At 45.3% G+C, this 18,952-nt stretch overlaps 1 protein-coding gene across 1 annotated transcript in view; it reads left to right on the top strand.

The window, feature by feature from the left end:
• The window catches only part of A2ml1 (alpha-2-macroglobulin like 1), a 43,069-nt gene extending 24,310 nt beyond the window's left edge, over nt 1–18,759 (top strand). The window contains exons 22-36 of the mRNA XM_026788248.1: nt 146–197; nt 749–832; nt 2,935–3,111; nt 3,270–3,351; nt 3,644–3,800; nt 5,921–5,995; nt 6,317–6,479; nt 7,558–7,769; nt 12,402–12,617; nt 12,918–13,045; nt 13,210–13,300; nt 14,199–14,267; nt 16,659–16,761; nt 17,422–17,463; nt 18,544–18,759. Of these exons, the coding sequence (XP_026644049.1) occupies nt 146–197; nt 749–832; nt 2,935–3,111; nt 3,270–3,351; nt 3,644–3,800; nt 5,921–5,995; nt 6,317–6,479; nt 7,558–7,769; nt 12,402–12,617; nt 12,918–13,045; nt 13,210–13,300; nt 14,199–14,267; nt 16,659–16,761; nt 17,422–17,462 (1,650 nt within the window). The 3' untranslated portion in view covers nt 17,463; nt 18,544–18,759. The remainder of the gene's footprint in view (nt 1–145; nt 198–748; nt 833–2,934; nt 3,112–3,269; nt 3,352–3,643; nt 3,801–5,920; nt 5,996–6,316; nt 6,480–7,557; nt 7,770–12,401; nt 12,618–12,917; nt 13,046–13,209; nt 13,301–14,198; nt 14,268–16,658; nt 16,762–17,421; nt 17,464–18,543) is intronic.
• Nucleotides 18,760–18,952: the final 193 nt, after the last annotated feature.

Genomic DNA, 18,952 nt, shown 5'->3' with positions numbered 1-18,952 from the left:
TAACCATAGGCTGTGTTGGGAAAGGGTCCGTTCTCTTACATTCTGAGGGAAGTGTGGGAGCTTGAGGAAGAGCCTCCCCTCCATCCTCCCTGCTTCTGTTCCCATCATGCTGTTCACCTGATACTCACTCCGTTGGACCACGCAGCCTGAAGGCGTCCTTGTGGAGAAGACTCACAGCTCATTGCTGTGTCCGAAAGGTGGGTGGACCCGAGAGGGTGGCTGGGCTGATGTCCTTAGGGCAATAGGTGATTCTCATACACAAAAGGAGTCTGCTGGATGTGGTGGCACACCCTACAATCCCTGTCGAGTGCAGAGGCAGGAAGATCCCCACGAGTTTGAGGTCAACTTGGTCTAAACTGGGAGTTCCGGGCTAGCAAGGGTCACATAGGGAGAGACCTTGTTACCAAAACAAAACAACCAAGCAAACAAACAAGCAAAGCAGAGGCACGTGCAGGACTAGGAGGGAAAAGGGAGCCCGGGCTGTTACCCTTGCTGGGATCAAGGAACTGAAGGGCAGGGTTTGAAGAAAAGGAAAGGAAAAGAAAGGAAAGGAAAGCCTAAGAAGCATGTGTATGGCTCCTTGAAATTTATTTTCAGCAAAACACCACTGTGAATCATCTTAAACACTGTTGCGTAGCACCCATAGGATGTGCTCGAGAGTACAGGGCCTAGGAAACCCTAGATCACAGAACTCGCTTCAGAATCCCATGATTTTCACCACCATGTCACCTTTTCTCTGTGGTCACAGGAGAGGTGGTTTCGGACTCTGTCGCCCTGGAGCTCCCTGGGGACGTGGTTCCCGACTCTACCAAGGCTTACATTACTGTTCTGGGTAAGTGGGGTGCTGGGACAAGGTGGGCTAGAGGCTGCAATGGTGGAGTGTAGGCAGCGTTGGGATCTGAGGCACCCTCAGTCTGAAGGAGGGGAAGAAGAAAAGCGAAGCCTGTTCAAGAGCAATGCCCCAGATGGGATTACAAATCTAGTTTCAAATGAAGGTGTTGTTTGAGGCTGGAGGTTAAGAACACATTCTGTTCTTCCAGGACCAAGCAACCATGTCAGTTGACTGAAACTTGCTTGTAACTGTACTTCCAGGGGATCTAGCACACTCTTCTGGCCTTTCAAAGTACTTACACACACACACACACACACACACATACACACACGCACACACACGCATGCACATACACATTCACACACAGAGACACATACAATAAAAACATATATCATTTTTTAAAAATGAAGGAATCGAAGCAGGACACAAATAAAATCTTTTAAACTACTAAGTCATTGGGGTGGGAGGAAGCTTGCTGTCACAGACGCTGGATATGTGTTTGGGTTTAAGGTATCAATAACCTGGGTAGAGAAAAGATAAAATGTTTGCTACAGCCATTTATCAAAGAAGCATCTGTGTTCAGCTCAGAAGGTAGCAGCCGTGTTTGCACAAACTGCACAGCGCACTTCACTCCTTTGGGAGAACAGTGGAAATGAGACGTGGAGTTTGATGCATTCATCTTACCCCTGAGCCCCTGTGTGACCTGGACACGGTCACAGATAACCGCAGCCTTCCTTCCCCTCTGTGAAACAGTGACAGTGACCACCCCTCAGCACTGACATAGAACTACGATACGTGATGTGGAGCTGTCTCTCCTGGGAGGAACCGGGCACTGGCCAGTCCTTTCTTCAGTCTCTCAGCTCTGCTAAGATTCCTTCCAGGTCACTTTCCCTGTTGTGACTGTGACCTACCAGTAACTCAGCTACTACATTCATTTCCTCCAGTGTATCAGCCCATGAAATTTGTCTCCACCCTGAGAACCATGGATCATTTCTTTTCCCTTTCTGTCTCGAACAAATTCCTTTAATACAGTGTGATGTCGAGTGCATATTTATAGATTTGAATTGAATCTAATGTGTAAAACACAAGTGAGTCCTAGTATTCTGCTAGTTGGCTTATGGGGTGTGTGCTATGTCAGTAGGCGTAACTTGGAGAAAGTATCTGTGTTGTGTCTGTCAGGGAGAAATGCGCCCTTTGGGAGTAAATCGAGGTGCAGTTGAGGAGCTTAGGTATTAAGGCTAAGTATGGCAGGTTTGGTATGCCACTCGCAACATCTCTGGCAACATGTGAAACCCCTGTACTCCCTTAGACGGCCTGTGTGCTTTCCTGAACTACTGCCTTATTATGCCCAGTATTAGAGAACTGTGTTAGGTTGTTGGCTTGTAAGAAATGTGACTGTTTTCTAATGCTGTCCTCTTGACTGTGAACTTCTAATGCTGTCCCTTTGACTGCGAACCCCTAATGCTGTCCCTTTGACTGCGAACCCCTAATGCTGTCCTTGTGACTGTGAACACCTGATGCTATCCTCTTGACTGTGAACCCCTCTTGCTGTCCTTGTGACTGTGAACCACCTTGGTTTCCTTGTCTTGTTTTATTTGTATCTTGTTTTTCTGCATGGATGTATTGTCTGTTGTCTGGTACCCCAGAGGTCAGAAAGAGGGCATCAGATTCCCTGGAACTGGAGTCACAGATGCTTGTGAGCTATTATATAGGTTCTGGAAACCCAACCCAGGTCCTCTGCAAGAGCAGTCAGTGTTCTTAACTGCGGAGCCTTCTTTCCAGTCCCTAACTGTGAGCTCTTAAAAAGGTAGAAAATATGGTAAACTTGCAGTTTCTCCCTGGGATACACAGCAAGTTCTATTATATGTTTGAAAAAAAAAAATCACAAGGCTTATAAATTCCTTCTGGCCAGGTGGTGCTAGCACATGCCTATAATCCCAGCACTCAGGAAGCAGAGACAGACTGAGTTTGAGGCCAGCCTGGTCTACAGAGGGAGTTCCAGGACAACCGGGGCTACACAGAGAAACTGTCTTGAAAAAACAAACGAAACTTCCTCCTTTCCTTTTTAATCCATATCCTTTATTTCTCTACCTGAATTGCAGGAGACGTCATGGGCACAGCACTCCAACACCTAGATGGCCTGGTGCAGATGCCCAGCGGCTGTGGTGAACAGAACATGGTCATTTTTGCTCCCATCATCTATGTCTTGCAGTACCTGGAGAAGACAGGGCTGCTGACTGAGGACATCAGGTCTCGGGCAGTTGGCTTCCTGGATGTAGGTAAGTTAGACCTTGCTTCCTTGGACACCCTTCTGGAAGGCTTACAAAAGGTCGATAAGCTATGGAGAAGTTTAGTCTCCAAAGTGCCCCCATCCTTGCAAATCTTGAGGATGTGAGTTGAAGTTGCCACAACATCTGAAAACACATTGTTTCCTCAGGGTACCAGAAGGAACTGATGTATAAGCACAGCAACGGCTCGTATAGCGCCTTTGGGGAACAGGACGGAAATGGCAATACATGGTAACATTGCCTGCTTCCCGACAGGTTCCATACTCCAGAACCCAACTCTTGACCACCCCCTCTCCTCCCTCTCTCTCCCTGCAATCCCTTCCTCTTGTTCTCAGCCTCTGTCCTTCAATACTGCTTAGTTTTGCTCATACCTGGTCAAGTCCCTTACTCTTTTCCCCAGGCTTCAGTGAACCCTTTTCTAGATTTCCAAGGCACTGTGTCTTGGCCCCCTTCTAGAACCAGAACAAACTGGAATTGTGTGCCATCATCTGGAGTGGTTTTTTTTTTTTCTTCCCTCATGTAGGTTGACCGCCTTTGTCACAAAATGTTTTGGCCAAGCTCAGAAATTCATCTTCATTGATGACAAGAGCATCCAGGATGCCCTCAAATGGATGGCAGGAAACCAGCTCGCCAGCGGCTGCTATGACAATGTGGGAAAGCTCCTGCACACAGCTATGAAGGTGGGCGTGGCCGAGGGGCCTGCACACACACCCCCCCCCCGCCCCGTGTCCACGAGTACCATTTTAGGTCTAGCCCTGCTGTGGGTGGTCCTGGTCAGGTGCCCTCCAGTCTGGTCTTCAGTCCTAAGGTCTAGAGAATGAGAAGTCTTCAGCGTCCTAGGGTTCAGATCTAGGGCATCGGCATCAGCTGGGAATTCGCCTGAAATGTAGATCCTGGCTCCCACCCAAGACACTGTGAGTGGAGACCAGGAGTGAGAGCCGACAGCCTGTGATGATCTCATTAGAAGCTGAAGTTCCAGACACTGGTCCAGGCAGTCTCTGGGTCTCTTGCTATTGCCTCAGGCCAGAAGCAAAGTCATTTCCCAGTGTCTTTTGTTTATTCTGTACCGGGTACTAGTCTCAGTACTTGTTTGATACTGAATGTTTATAACATATCAGTGAGCTGAGTACCCGTGTGTTGCTATTCATCTCATTCACAAAGGCCCAGAGATGCAGTAAACTCCCCATGCTGTAAACCAGCCCCTAAAGGCACTGGCCGGGCCAGTCCCTGACCCCGCCCAGTCCCTGACCCCGCCCCCCCAGCCCCTGTTGCCTCTACTCCTTCTCTGTTAGCGACTTTTCCTGTTGCTCTGATACGATACCCAACAAAAACTGTGTAAGGAAGGAAGGGTTTAACTTGGTGCACGGTTTGATGGAAGAAGCTGAGGGAAGTCATGGCATGTGAGCTCGAGGAGGCCGTAGGTCACATTGTTTCTGCAATCAGGAAGCCGAGAGACGTGCGCGCTCGTGCTTGGTTCATTTTCTTCTTTGTTTGCAGTCCAGAACCCTAATCCATGGACTAGCTACACTCCAGGGCTCTTCCCACTGTAATTATCCTACCTAATCCCTCACGAGCATGCCTAGAGGCTTATCTCCCAGGTGACTGTGTATCTCCTCAAGCTGGCAGCTTAACCCTCACGCTCCCCAACACAGGGCAAGGTGCGGGTATGTGGAAGAGCTTGCGTATTTCACAGCATACTCAAAGAGACAGACGTGTACTGACTTTCTTAGCGGAATGGTTCCCGTTGCTATTCTAAGACCTGGACCAGTAATCCCTCACATCCTCATGCCGATCATATCAGCCCCCACCTTCTTCCTCTGTTACACACTCTGTGGCTGTCTGCTTTCTGCTGCTGTGGGAACTTAGACGAGGAGAAAATGTTTTGTTTTAGCTCACGGTTGCAGAGGTTTGAGTCCATAGTTGCTTGGCCCCATCACTTCAGACCGGAGTGGAGGAGGGAATCCTCTGAGACAGTGGCTTAATGGAAAACAGGAAACAGAGGCACAGACAGGAAGGGAAGGGCCCTGTTGTCCTCTTCTAGGGCACACAACAACCTAACTGCCTCCTACAGCCCACCCCCTAAAAGTCCTGCCGTCTCCCTATAGCACCACAGGCTGGGGACCAGGCCTTCAACACATGCACCTTTATTCTGGGGTGCTGTTGGCGTGTGTCTCAAGACACACAACAGGAGCTGACCAGAACAAGATCCCAGGGTTTTGTTTTGTTTAAATCCTTCTTTCTTACCAGAGCCAAACAGCCCATTAAGAAACTCATCATAGTGGTTTGTCATGAAAGCACCCATTAAACTCCGTGACTGTGAATTCCAGACTTAGAGTGTTTTAGCTGTGTACCTGCGGACAAGCCATTTCATGTTTTTAAGTACTTGTTTTCTTATTTATGGAATAAGGATAATTTAGAATCTGTAGTTTCTCAAATTTCCGAAGCTCTTTCTAGGAACAGTGTTGTGCAGGGAAGGCTATACTTAATCTTCCCTGGTTAAAGGGCTGGGCTTGTATTCCTGGTGGTAGTGTGGGGGGGGGTGTTTCCTGTGAGAAACTTATTCCTCCACCTCTAGCCTCTAATCTAGCTCCTGTTAGATCTCCTAAGTGCCCACCTAGCTGGCAGTCTCAGGCTGTCTCCTCCCGTGGCTTCTATTGAAGTCTTGCCTACCTCACTGTGTGTCCTGGGCAGGCAGAGCTGTAGAAAGTGCCAGTGGAGACGATTTCTGCCTGCAGCCTGCACACTGTTCTCCGAGGTGTGGGCCGCAGCTCTGATCCCCTGTCTCCCTGATTCCTCCTAGGGTGGTGTTGACGATGAGGTTTCTCTGACTGCGTATATCACAGCTGCACTGCTGGAGATGGGGAAGACCGTCAACGTGAGCTCTCTAAATCCTTGTCTTGTCTGCCCCGAGAGACACTATTCTTCTTTGCCCCTATTCACCCTGTCATTATAGTTTATATATTAGTGTGTGTGTGTGTGTGTGTGTGTGTGTGTGTGTGTGTGTCAGAAGACAACTCGTAGGAGTTGGTTGCCTGCTTCTACCACATGGGCTCTGGATACTCAGATCATCAGGCTTGGTGGCAAGCGACTTTATCTACTGAACCCCTGGTCCCCACCGTTCACTCTGCTAAAGTCAAGGAAGATCCGTCTTATAAGAAATGCCTTATGAACTCAATTGTGCCTCTTGACCTTTTAGGACCCAATGGTGAGACAAGGTCTGCAGTGTCTCAGGAAGTCTGTCGCCTCCACCCGCAGCCTCTACACCCAGGCCCTGTTAGCTTATACCTTCTCTCTGGCTGGAGAAGTGGAAACCAGAAGTGCCCTTCTTCACAAGTTAGAGCAGCAGGCCACTGTCTCAGGTGCGTGGGTCTTGCTAGGCATTCTTTGGAATTGTTAAGGTGTGTTGTGAGTCGACCATAACTTTCTGTGCCATCCTCTGCCTCGTCTATGCTCACACTCAGGGGTTCTTTTGGTAGAAGCTGAGTCATGAGCTCATCATTGGGAGTTTTGAGAGAAAGTCCCTTTAAGTCCCCAAAGACATCACTGTATATTCGGAACATGGGAATGTATTTGCTGAAGTTGGCCAGATTCATTGGTGTCATAGATTATTGGTGTTTTGGAGATGTTTGGTTGGATATATTTAGAAAATCTGTCTTGTTCGTGACTCTGGTTGACAGTGGGCAGGCCCCACCTGTTCCCCGTGAGATTGATTTATTGCGTTTGTCTCTTTTGTGTTAGCTTGCATTGCAGTTCACAAGTTTTCTGTTTTGTTCTCCCTGTTAGATGAACTCCTTGAGCTAATCAGTATCTCAGCTTCTTCTAAAGCAGTCTCCTTCCACTCTTTATATCCATGAATCGTCAAGGTTAATCTTTCCCCATATTCTACCCAATTGCCCTATCGGTTTATTCTATTTGATGGTCCTCATTAGCATATTTTCTGCTGTGATTTCTTAGCATTCATATACATCTCTTGCCACTTTTGTTTTCAAAATGGGTTAGCCTTTGAATAAAGGAAGTAAATGATGAAAAATTACTGAAATCTTGTTCGGCAGCAACAAATACCCTAAGCACATAAAATTCTTATGAGAAGTTTTTTGAATTAGCACCAGATTACTTATTTGAATTAGAACCAGAACCTATAAACTAACAAGAATAGCCCTCACATATTTCCGCAGTAATAACATTTATAGAGCTTCTATCTTTACCTTAGGGAATTATGTGTGCACATATACACACACGCACACGCGCACACCCCACACACATACAGCACATGTACTCAGAGCTAATTGAATCAGCTGATTCTGAGAGGTATTTTCTAACCCATGACTGATTCTTGGCTGACACTTCTCCACTTTCAGGTGTGATGTTTACTAAATGAAAATGGGAACATCTGTCAGCTCTTGGCATACTTTTGCAATGATGCTTTCTTCTCTATAGGTGATTCCGTTCACTGGAGCCAGAAACCTGCTGTTTCAGATGCCAGTCCTTGGTCTGAGCCTAAGGAGGTGAATGTAGAGCTCACAGCCTACATACTGTTGGCCCAGCTCACCAAGGACAGCCTGACCCAAAAGGAGATAGCCAAGGCCACAGGCACAGTTGCTTGGTTAGCCAAGCAACGCAATGCATATGGGGGCTTCTCTTCCACTCAGGTGAGCAGCTGACTTCTCTGGCATGGTCGGGTAAACTGTGGAGATAGAGAAATATCTCCCTTGTCCTCTGGGTCCTTATAATCTTAAAGAAATGGAGAAAAAGTATATGGAAAATATACGGAAGGGTTAATGAAATCAGGTCATGTGAACATGTTTTAAGATAAGCCTATCAGAACCTTCCACACAGACACTCTTTGGTTTTGTTTTGTTTTTGGGAGACAGGGTTTCTCTGTGTAACAGCCCTGGCTGTCCTGGAACCCGCTCTGTAGACCAGGCTGACCTTGAACTCACAGAGATCCACCTGCCTCTGCCTCCTGAATGCTGGGATTAAAGGTGTGCGCCACCACTGCCCGGCCTACACAGCCAACCTTAAAACAGGAAAGAAAGTCTTTATTGCTGGCTGGTAGCTGTACTGGGAACTTGCCCAAATCCTGCCGCTCTGAACCTTACAGTCCTCTGTCATTTATGTACACAAACCACATCCTGGTTGTCACAGTAAGAAGCAGAACTACAAAAACCAAAAAGCAAGGTCAGTATTTAGGGGCTTTTCTGGAACTAAGAACTAGGTTTTTGATGGATTAGGTCTTTATTTCCATTTCAACATGTGTGTGGGGCCTACATGCTGGGTTTTAAGATCAGAATGGTGTCTCTAACATGGCGTCAGTTATGTTAAAGTCTGGGGGCCTATTACAATGTGAGTGATACCAGATGCATTTGGTTTTCTCTTTGTAGAGTATTTTTATATGTGTGCTGGTTAGCTTTTGTCAACTTGATACAAGCTAAAGCCATCTAGGAAAAGGGATCCTCAACTGAGAAAATGCCTCCATAAGATTGATTTGTAGGCAAGTCTATGGTGCATTTGTTTGTTTAATGATTGCTGTGGGAGGGCCCAGCCCAGTGCAGGCAGTACCACCACTGGGCAGGTGGTCCCATGTGATATAGAAGAGCAGCTTGAGACAGCTGATGGCACACATCTTTACTCCCAACCTTCAGGATGCAAAGACAGGAAGATCTCTGAGTTTAAGGCCAGCGGGGCTACAGAATGAGTTCTAGGACAGTCAGGACTACACAGAGCAAAACAAAAACAGAGAGAGAGAGAGAGAGAGAGAGAGAGAGAGAGAGAGAGAGAGAGGAAAGAGATGTTCCTTGGCCTCTGCTTCAGTTCCTGCCTCTAGGTTTCTGCCCTGCTTGACTTCTTGCCTCAGTGATAGACTGCAATTTAGTCATATAAACCAAATAAATCCTTTCCTCCTCAAATTGCCTTTGGTTATGGTGTTTATCACAATGGGAGAAACCAAAGTAGGACAGCATGTAATTAGGAATAGGACATTCATAATTATGGCAAAATTTATTTGTTAACAAATTATAAAGCCTATTAGGGGATCTGTACATATAAAAATTGGGGGTTCATGGACATGTTCCCTTCTCCTATTGCAGGCATTGGAAAGTTAATAAGATACAGTCTGTACTCCAAATGTTTATACCGTAGAAGGAAAGCTAGTCACATTTCATACAAAGGAAGGAGCGTACATCTTTAGTCCTAGTACTGGAGAGGCAGAGGCAGAGGACTGATCTCTGAGTTCGAGGCCAGCCAGACCCTGTCTCAAAATAGCATATAAATGAAGGAGAATCTGAAATCAAACACCATAAAGATGAAAACTTTATCAAATTAAATTGAAAGACTGTGTTTTGTGTGTGTGTGTGTGTGTGTGTGTGTGTGTGCATTCATATCATCAACTTGAAGGCTAAGAGTGGTCTTCGTGTGTGCAGGTGTGTGTGGTGTGTGTGTGTGTGTATGTGTGTGCCTATTAGAACAAGCACACTACCATTGAGTACTGAGCTACGTGCTCAGTCTAGACTTTAAAAAGCAAAACCATTTTTCCAAGAAAGTGATTAAAAGAGAGGATCTAAGAGGATATATAAATTTTGGTAGGCAACTACTAAAAAGAAGAAGAAATGATGTGAACAGAGACACCAATCTATAAAAATGCAGATTGGCTACCGGGAGAACTGATTTAGCCGGAGCCAATGGGACAGAGGCCAGCTGGAAACCAGAGAAGCTCAGATGATGGAGGGGCTTGCATGGCAGGTTTCGAGTTGGGACATAATTCTGAGAGGTTAACGGTGGTGCGCTTTGATCTTTAAACGTTACTTCAGAAAGGCTAACCTGTTGTTTGGTATGCAGGGTAATTCAGAGGAAAGAAACCCAGGTCTTGGGAGACCAGGAGACTGTTTCATTGAACTAGGAGAGAAGCAGGAGATAAAGAAGAGAGGTAGAATTCGTGATAAATTTGAATATATCAAAAATTATCTCAGAGTTTAGGGTGTAGATCAGTGGTAGAGCACTTGCCTAGCATGGGCCAGGCCTTGGGTTCAATTTACAGTGCACTCATTATACATGCATACAAGTACACACATGCACATATGTGTACTGCAATGCATACAAGTACATACATGCACATATGTGCACTGCACATGCATACAAGTACACACATGCACATATGTGTACTGCACATGTATATAAGTACACGCATGCACATATGTGTACTGCACATGCATACAAGTACACACATGCACATATGTGCACTGCACATGCATACAAGTACACACATACACATATGTGCAGCTTCTCATAACAGGGTATTTAGTCATTACTACATTGTTCTGAAATTTAATTAAATATTTAACATGTAAAAATTACTTGAATGAAGAAGAAAATGTATTTCTTGTCTTCATGGGAATTACAAATTGATTTATTAAAATTAGTGTCAGGCTGGGTGGTGGCACACACCTTTATTCCCAGCCCTTAGGAGGTTGAGGCAGGTGGATTTCTATGAGTTTGAGGCCAACCTGGTCTAGAGAATGAGTTCCAGGACAGGCAGGGCTATGTTTGTTTTTTTTTTATTTTTTATTTTTATTTTTTTTGAGACAGAGTTTGTCTGGGTAGCCCTGACTGTGTTAAAACTCTCTCTGTAGACCAGGCTGGCCTTGAGCTCCCAGAGATATGCCTGCCTCTGCCTCCTCATCCTGGCATTAAAGGTGTGCACCAACAACAAACCAATTTAATGTTTTGTTTTGTTTTTTTAAGTACTGTGCCTCATTTCAGGGAACTTTGCTTGTTTTTCTTTTGGGGATTGAAAATGGTTTTTATGCCAGTCGGTGGTGGCACATGCCTTTAATCCCAGCACTCAGGAGACAGAGACAGGTGGATCACTGTGAGTTTGAGGCCAGCCTGGTCTACAGAGCGAGTTCCAGGACAGGCTCCATAGAAACATAGGCTACAGAGAAACCCTGTCTTGAAAAACCAAAAGAGAAAGTTTTATTTATTTTCAATTTTTGCTGCTGGGGATTAAAGACTGGGCCCTGTGCCTGCTAAGCACACAGTCTGCCAGCTGGCTATACCCCAACCCTTCATGGAAATTCTTGATCAGGAAAGACGTCTTCTTGCCTAGCCCTAAGTAATTATAATACATATCAATATCTTGTCAAGAAGTGAGAGAAGGCTTTACAACCATCAGTGACATGTACCTGTCAGAATTGTTTCTCACGAAAATCCTTGGTGATTATAAAAGGCCTCTCTCTTTCATACACACTCACACACACACACACACACACAATCACACACATATACATATAAACACTAACACACATATACACAATCACACACACACACACACACACACACACACACACACACACACACACACACACTGAATCTTAGCCAGTGGGAAGGTCCTTCTGTTGAATTGCTTCAGTGTGGGGAAGCAGTAGGGATCCCATGGCTCCAGCTCACAGAGGGTAGACAGAGCTTTCCAGGGGACGCTTGTCTGCAGCCTCCACAGGGCTGCCCCACCCTCCCACTTCACAGGGCAGTAATGCAGTAACTATGCATGCTCTTTTGCTCTCTTCGGGGTATGTAAAGTGAGGCTCTTTATTCTGTGATATGCTTTTGACAGTGTCAAGTAGGTAGAGATTTTTACAGTAGAGAGCAGAACATAACAGTTTTCCTGGGCATTCCATTTTCTCCCTCTCTATCGTAATTTATATAAATGTTTTTTTTTTTTTTTAATGAAAAGCTTCAAGCTATAAAATAGTGACAGTGTGTCCTATTCAGAGCTAAAGAAAAGGTAACGTGTGCTCAGTGGCTAAGAAGCCTTGGACTGAGAGAAAGGATTGTCAAGGGTCCTGGTACCCTCTCCAACCAGACAGAGGTCATCGCACAGATGACTGCAGAATGAATAATGGCAGAAGGGATGTGTTTTCGAGGACCGTCAAGTTGTTGCTAGCTCCTCCAACAAGAGAGCTAAGGAAAGTACAACGAGCCATTATCCACTTGATTCTAGAAATAACCCTTTGAAGCTAAGTTCTGTTTCTAAGCATGAATTCACCAGAATGGCCAGAAGGCCCAATGCTGTTCAGTAACAACCTGCTACTGATGATTTCCTATATGTATGTGTAAGTTGTCGGAGTTTCTGCATCAGCCTCTCAAGGAGAGGTGAATAAGTTCTCTGTGTGCTTGGGAGTGCTCTCACTCACCCGAGCCAGCTTCAGCTACTGGGTGCTGGTTACAGGGTCCTTCAGGTTAATTTGCATGGCTCACCGAACAGTAATTATGTGCTTGTTTTACTCCAGGATACTGTGGTTGCCCTCCAAGCCCTTGCCAAGTATGCCGCCATTGCTTATGTGCCATCTGAGGAAGTCAGCGTGGCTGTAAAATCCACTGAGAATTTCCAACGCACTTTCAACATAGAGTCTGCCAACCGACTGGTCCTGCAGCAGGAGGCACTGCCCAGCATCCCTGGAGTGCACACTGTGGAGGCCTCAGGCCAGGGCTGCGTCTATGTGCAGGCAAGTAGAGGGCCAAGAGGAAGGAGTACAAGCGAAAACAGTGTCGGAATATTCTCACCCCAAATACAAATTCTGAAATCACCACTCCCTCCCTCTCCTTTGTCCCTCCTCTCCCTTTCTCTCCTTTGGTATCTCTCCCTCCTTCTTTTCCTTCCCTCCCTCCCGGCTGCCCTTTCTCCCTTCCTTGGTGTGTGTGTGTGTGTGTGTGTGTGTGTGTGTGTGTGTGTCCCTTGATGGCAGTCTGAGATACACAAATTTGAAGTCCTTCCTTATTCTGATCTGGCTATCTCTTTCCACTAGGTGGTGTTGAGATACAACATTATCCCTCCTAAAGTGCCGGAGACTTTTAGCCTTCAGGTGGAAACAAAAAAGGCTAGTTGTGAAAAACTCACTTTGCCTCGATCCTTGACTCTCATTGTTCATACCAGGCAAGGAAAACTGGGGGCACCTGGGTCTTGGGAGCTGAATTTGTGTGTGGAGGGGGTGGGTGGAGTGGGGGTGTGCCTATGCTCCCACACATGTGTATAAGGATGTAGAGTGTAGCAAGAGTGGAAATAGTAGTTGACCTAAGTCTGCTTCTTCCTGCCCCCAGTTATGTGGGAAGCCGCAGCTCTTCCAACATGGCCATTGTGGAAGTGAAGATGCTGTCTGGGTTCAGTCCCGTGGAGGGCACCAAGCAGTCAGTAAGTGGCTTCTGTTTCCTCCATTGAACTCTCTTAGGAAACCTAACATTACTGATGAACCAAAGTGTGGTGAAGTTGGCATCATCCTATATGTCTATGTACACGCATCATCCTATATATCTATTTACAGGCATCATCCTATATATCTATGTACAGGCATCATCCTATATATCTATATACATACACCATCCTATATATCTATAAACATGGATCATCCTGTATATCTATGTACACACATCATCCCATACATCTATGTACACGCATCATCCTATATATCTATATACATATACCATCCTATAATCTATATACATATACCATCCTATATATCTATATACATACACCATCCTATAATCTATAAACATGGATCATCCTATATATCTATGTACACACATCATTTTATATATCTATGTACACAATCATCCTATAAACATGGATCATCCTGTATATCTATAAACATGGATCATCCTATATATCTATGTACACACATGCACACATTTACAACTCAAGTTCGGACCATCTGAAAGGGCTTTTGAGGTCCCTCAGATATATAAAATGGAAGCAGTAATGATTTCAGTTCCTATTCTATGCTAAGGATGGAACCCAGGGCCTTGCACATGCTAGGCAAATACCGTACACGTGGCCTAGGTGTCTCGCTTTCTTTATTCCGGAGCACTTGAAACTGGCCAGGAAAAGAGCAGAGTCATGCGGGCCATGTACAACAGTATGGAAAACATACTGGAATTCAAAGGTGGAGTGAAAAGAAAAAAGAAGACATATGTGTTAGTACATATCTCATGATAAAACTGAAATGCTACGAGTTTAAAATTGAATAAAAGGTTCTACTCCAGGGACATGGTCATGCCTCCTCATCTCTTTCTTTCCTCCTTTTCAAATCTAGCTTCTGCAGCAACCCTTGGTGAAGAAGGTCGAGTCCAACAAAGACACGCTTAACATTTACCTGGAGGAGGTAGGTGTTCAGAACTAACCCGAGAGCGGGACTGTGCATGCATCCGCAGGTGTCCCTTCAAATCTGCATGTCCTAACATCACACACACCGACATGCAGGACCCGGAGTGTACACCGTGAGAGGAGGCTACTCCATGATGGTGTACCATGATGGTGTACCATGACGGTGTACCATGATGGTGTACCATGATGGTGTACCATGATGGTGTACCATGATGGTGTACCATGACGGGCCCTACAGACAAAGGTCCTCCCACGGGTTGACATCCCGAGCTGTCTTCACCGTTTGAGATTTCTAGTAGGCGTATTCAAGAAAAGAAACAGAATATGATGAGAACTAGCTTGTAGCAAGTGGTAGAATATTACCGATCCTTGGGCACTTTGAGCTTTGTGGAAATGAGAAGTTAAATATAGCATGTTGATTTTAATTAAGCTTAAAAGCACAATAGATAATGTGAACATATATACATGTATTGAGGTCTCACTTTTCACTGGCAACAGTTCTAAATATTTTTACAATCTTAAAGCACTTAATGATTTCAATAATTCTGTGAGCTAAGTCCGTAGCTCAGTGGTAGAGTGCTAGGGATTGACCCTAGTAGACACAGTTGAGAAAACTTTAGCTGGGTGTGGTGGCTCACACCTTTAATTCTAGAACTTGGGAGGAAGAGGCGGATGGATCTCCATGAGTCTGAGGCTAGCCTGATAAGACTTTGTCTCAAGAAAATGTTTTAGCCGGGCGATGGTGGCGCACGCCTTTAATCCCAGCACTCGGGAGGCAGAGGCAGGCGGATCTCTGTGAGTTCGAGACCAGCCTGGTCTACAGAGCTAGTTCCAGGACAGGCTCCAAAGCCACAGAGAAACCCTGTCTCGAAAAACCAAAAAAAAAAAAAAAAAAAGAAAATGTTTTATAATTTAACTTTTTTTTTCCTTTTTTTTGTCTTTTTTGAGACAGGGTTTCTCTGTGAAACAGTCCTGGCTGTCCTGGAACTCACTTTATAGACCAGGCAGGTCTTAAACTCACAGAGATATACCTGCCTCTGCCTCCCAAGTGTTGGGATTAAAGACATGGGCCACCACCCCCCAGCTAAATTTATATTCCCCAACATTTCAACTCTACAATCTACTGAAACGTAAAATGAGATATGTATTAATGAGAGCCTATGTATATGTATCCATTTCTGCACCTTTGTGTTCCAGCATGTGTTTTACACTGTTAGCCCGCCTCCATTCTTTCGTTCAGTTTCAAACGCTCAGTAGCCACAAGCAGTGTTGCGACTCTAGATTATAATGCATGCTTAACCTCAAAAGCTTTAACCAAGCTTGCTCTGAACCCTTGGTTTTGGCTATTGGTTGTGTAGCTTTGGGCAAACTGTTGAAAATCTGTTTCCTTAGTTGTGAAATGAGCTATTGGTAAAAGACAGACAACTATATCTGCCCTATAACTATATATATATATATAACTATATCTGCCCTAATACTATTTGGTTTTTATTCATTTACATGCAGTGCCGATGGTTGAACCCAGTGCCCTACCGCTGACCTGCTAGGCCTGTAGTGCTTTTGAGAGGATTAAATGATTTAGGGTTATAAAAGTATTTGAAAATGTTCCTGACACAAAATAAGCCCTCAATACATAATATATGTCCCTATTATTTTATTTTAAGGCTAAGATTAGCTTTATTTCAACTTGTTTTTATTTCAATAAAATTAGAAGTTCCCAAGGACCCAGTAGCAGTCTAAAATCTGATGTAGCTCTAATTCTCATCAGATCTTGTTCCACATAGGGAATAATGTTATCTTTATTTTATAGCCAACAGAAAAGAATGTACCAAACTAAAATTTACTTTACTGTGAATATCCATGTCCCATTTTCAACCCCCTGCCCGGCCTGTCCAGCTTTCAGGAAGACGCATGGGTCTGTTTGCTTGTTATAGTCGTAGTGCAGTAGTGCAGAGGGTCACACCCACAGCCTCCGGTGTGCTCAGCAAACATCCTACCACTGAGCTAGACGGTCCTCCTTTTCCCTTTAGTCTTTTTTTCCTCCCTCTTCTCTTTCTCCCCCCTCCACTTCTTCTCACTGAAACAAGCTCTCGCTGTGTTGTGCAGGTGTGTGTCATCAGGCATGGTTCATTTTAGTTGTCTACTTAAAATGTATTTTTTGTTTCTTGTGTGTGTGTGTGTGTGTGTGTGTGTGTACCATGTACCTGTGGGTGCCCGTGAAAGCTAGATGGGTGCACTGAATCCACTGGAACTGGAGTGGCAAGAGCCTGTGAGCCAGCCACCATGGGTCTGAGACCCCACCTCAGCTCCTGGAAGAGCGGCAGGGCCTAACCACTGAGCAGTCTCTCTGGCCCCTCATTTTGATGTGCTTGATCTGTGTGCCCCACAGCTCAGTAAGAAGACACAGACTTACACTTTGACGATCAGCCAAAGCGTGTTGGTCACCAACTTGAAACCTGCAACTGTCAAAGTCTATGACTACTACTTGCTGGGTGAGTCCTACGTGCATCTCCCAACATGGTTTAATGGCACTCTTTATGGCCTCTGGCTCTTAATTTTGCAACCATTCCATCCCAAGACAAGCAGCATATAATCATATTACCTGACCTAAAACACTTTTTAAAAGTCACCTAAAAACCTAGAGATGCATCTTACCAGTAGAATGTTTGACAAGCATTCACAAGGCCAGTATTGGGGGTGGAGGTGGGGGGCGGGGAGAGGAGCCAAGCACGGTAGTAGATAACTGTAATCTCAGTACTTTGAGGTAAAAGCAGCAAGAAAGATAAGGGCTAGCTTCAGCTACATAGAGAGTTTGAGGCCAGCCTGGGCTATGCAAGACTCTATTTCAAAACAAACAAATGAAATAAAATCAATAAATAATCAAAGCTCATCTATAGAAGGGGTCCTTTCCATGCTATGATCTTCAGACCAAGAGAACACAGCAGACCACTGTTCTCAAGGAGCTGATGAGAGCTGACGTTTCCAATGTAATTAATAATTCACCGTAGCACAGTGTTAGTGATTGACAGTACCTGTAACGCTAACGTGCTCATGACACACAGAGACATCTGGACGTGGGTAAAGCAGAACTTTGACCTCTGAAGGATCACCTCTGAGTTCCACCAAGAGTAACATGTCAATTCATTTCACAGATGAGCAGGCAGTGACCCAGTACTCTGACCCTTGTGAATGAGGTAAGTCCAGCAGGGAAAGAAGTCCAGTTGGGGTAGAGTGGAGTTGTGTCATGCAGAAGGAAGAGGGCTTTGGGGCAGGGGAGACTCTGGGGAGAGAATTCTCTTTTGAGATATTGTTATTGTCTTCAGAAACTTCTTTTGGTGAAGTGTGCTTCCATGGGGTCTTACTATGTGACTCAGGCTGGCCTTGAGCTTGAAAACTTCCTGTCCCAGTTTCCTAAGTGGCATACTGTCCTAAAGTCTTGAAGAGGGCACGATGTGTCCATAGCTCACATCAGAAAAAACTAACAGTGGCATTTGTGTGATGTTTTCTATCTGATTATCACTGCATTGTGAGGGTATATGTATGTATATCTGCTGTCTGTCTGTCTGTCTCTTTCTCTCTCTTTCTCTGGGGGGGATGGGGCAGAGGACAACCTTCTACCTTATTTTTTGAGACATGTTCCGTTATTGGCCTGGAGCTCACCAGCTAGTCTCGGTTAGCTGGCCCACAGACCCTGTAGACCCTCCTCTCTGTACCTCTCCATCTCTGGGAACGCAAGCAGGCAGCGCCACACCAGACTGTTTTCACATGAATTATGGGAAATGAACCCAGTTCCTTATGTCTGAAAGGCAAGTGCTTTGCTGACGGAGCCATCCTCACAGCCTCCTTGTATGATTTTTCAAAACAATTTATTTTCCTATTGGCTTAGACAATAGGTGGATTTTCCCTAACTATTTCTACGTAATATATCTTCATTGTATAAAAATACTGAAACAAAGAACAAGGCAGACAGAGAAAAGTGAAGGAACGAGAGCCCTGCCAGGGCATGGTCCTAGGTGGTTGGAGAGCATCCTCGGTGAATAAGCCCTTCATGTCTTCTGCTGCTTACTCGCTTGCTTGCTTGCTTGCTTGCTTGCTTGCTTGCTCTTCAGGATAGAAGCTGGAAGGGGACCAAGCTAACCTTGCTCTGGGACACTGGACATTATTTTGCTTCCTGAAGCAGAGTTCATTCGATCACACTGTTTGATTCTCTGATTGGCTAGTGGATGGGTGGCAGATGAATATGCCTGAACCTCAGGTGTTCTGCTTTCTTGTAGAGAGGCAGGGTATGAATCCTTTCACACTGGAGACTCTGCAAGGAAAGATCACCGCAGAAGAGAAACAACTCAGCTGTTCTTTTCAGTACCGGGACTCTCAGAGGGTGGGTGGTGGTAGGTGGTGGTGCAGGGAAGATGAACATGTCTTCTGGTGGTTAAATCTGGGGAAGATGGGACTCAAAACCTTGAGATTAGGCTTAAAAAATGAAACTTCTGAAAGACTATCAGTGTATCTGGCTCCGTGTAGTTTTTGAATGCTGGAGTGGTTTGTGTTGTTCTTTTGGAAAACTACAACTCCCAGAATCCCCCTGGACTATGGTTGCCTGTGCGCACACCTGCGCGCAGGTGTGAGATATTCTTCCCAGATTGCCTTGGGCCCCCCGTTAAAAGGCAGGGGCCACACGAGGCC

The sequence above is a fragment of the Microtus ochrogaster genome, unplaced genomic scaffold, assembly GCF_000317375.1.
Source record: "Microtus ochrogaster isolate Prairie Vole_2 unplaced genomic scaffold, MicOch1.0 UNK1, whole genome shotgun sequence".
Taxonomy (NCBI): Eukaryota; Metazoa; Chordata; class Mammalia; order Rodentia; family Cricetidae; genus Microtus; species Microtus ochrogaster.
This window is presented reverse-complemented; position numbering and strand designations above follow the sequence as displayed.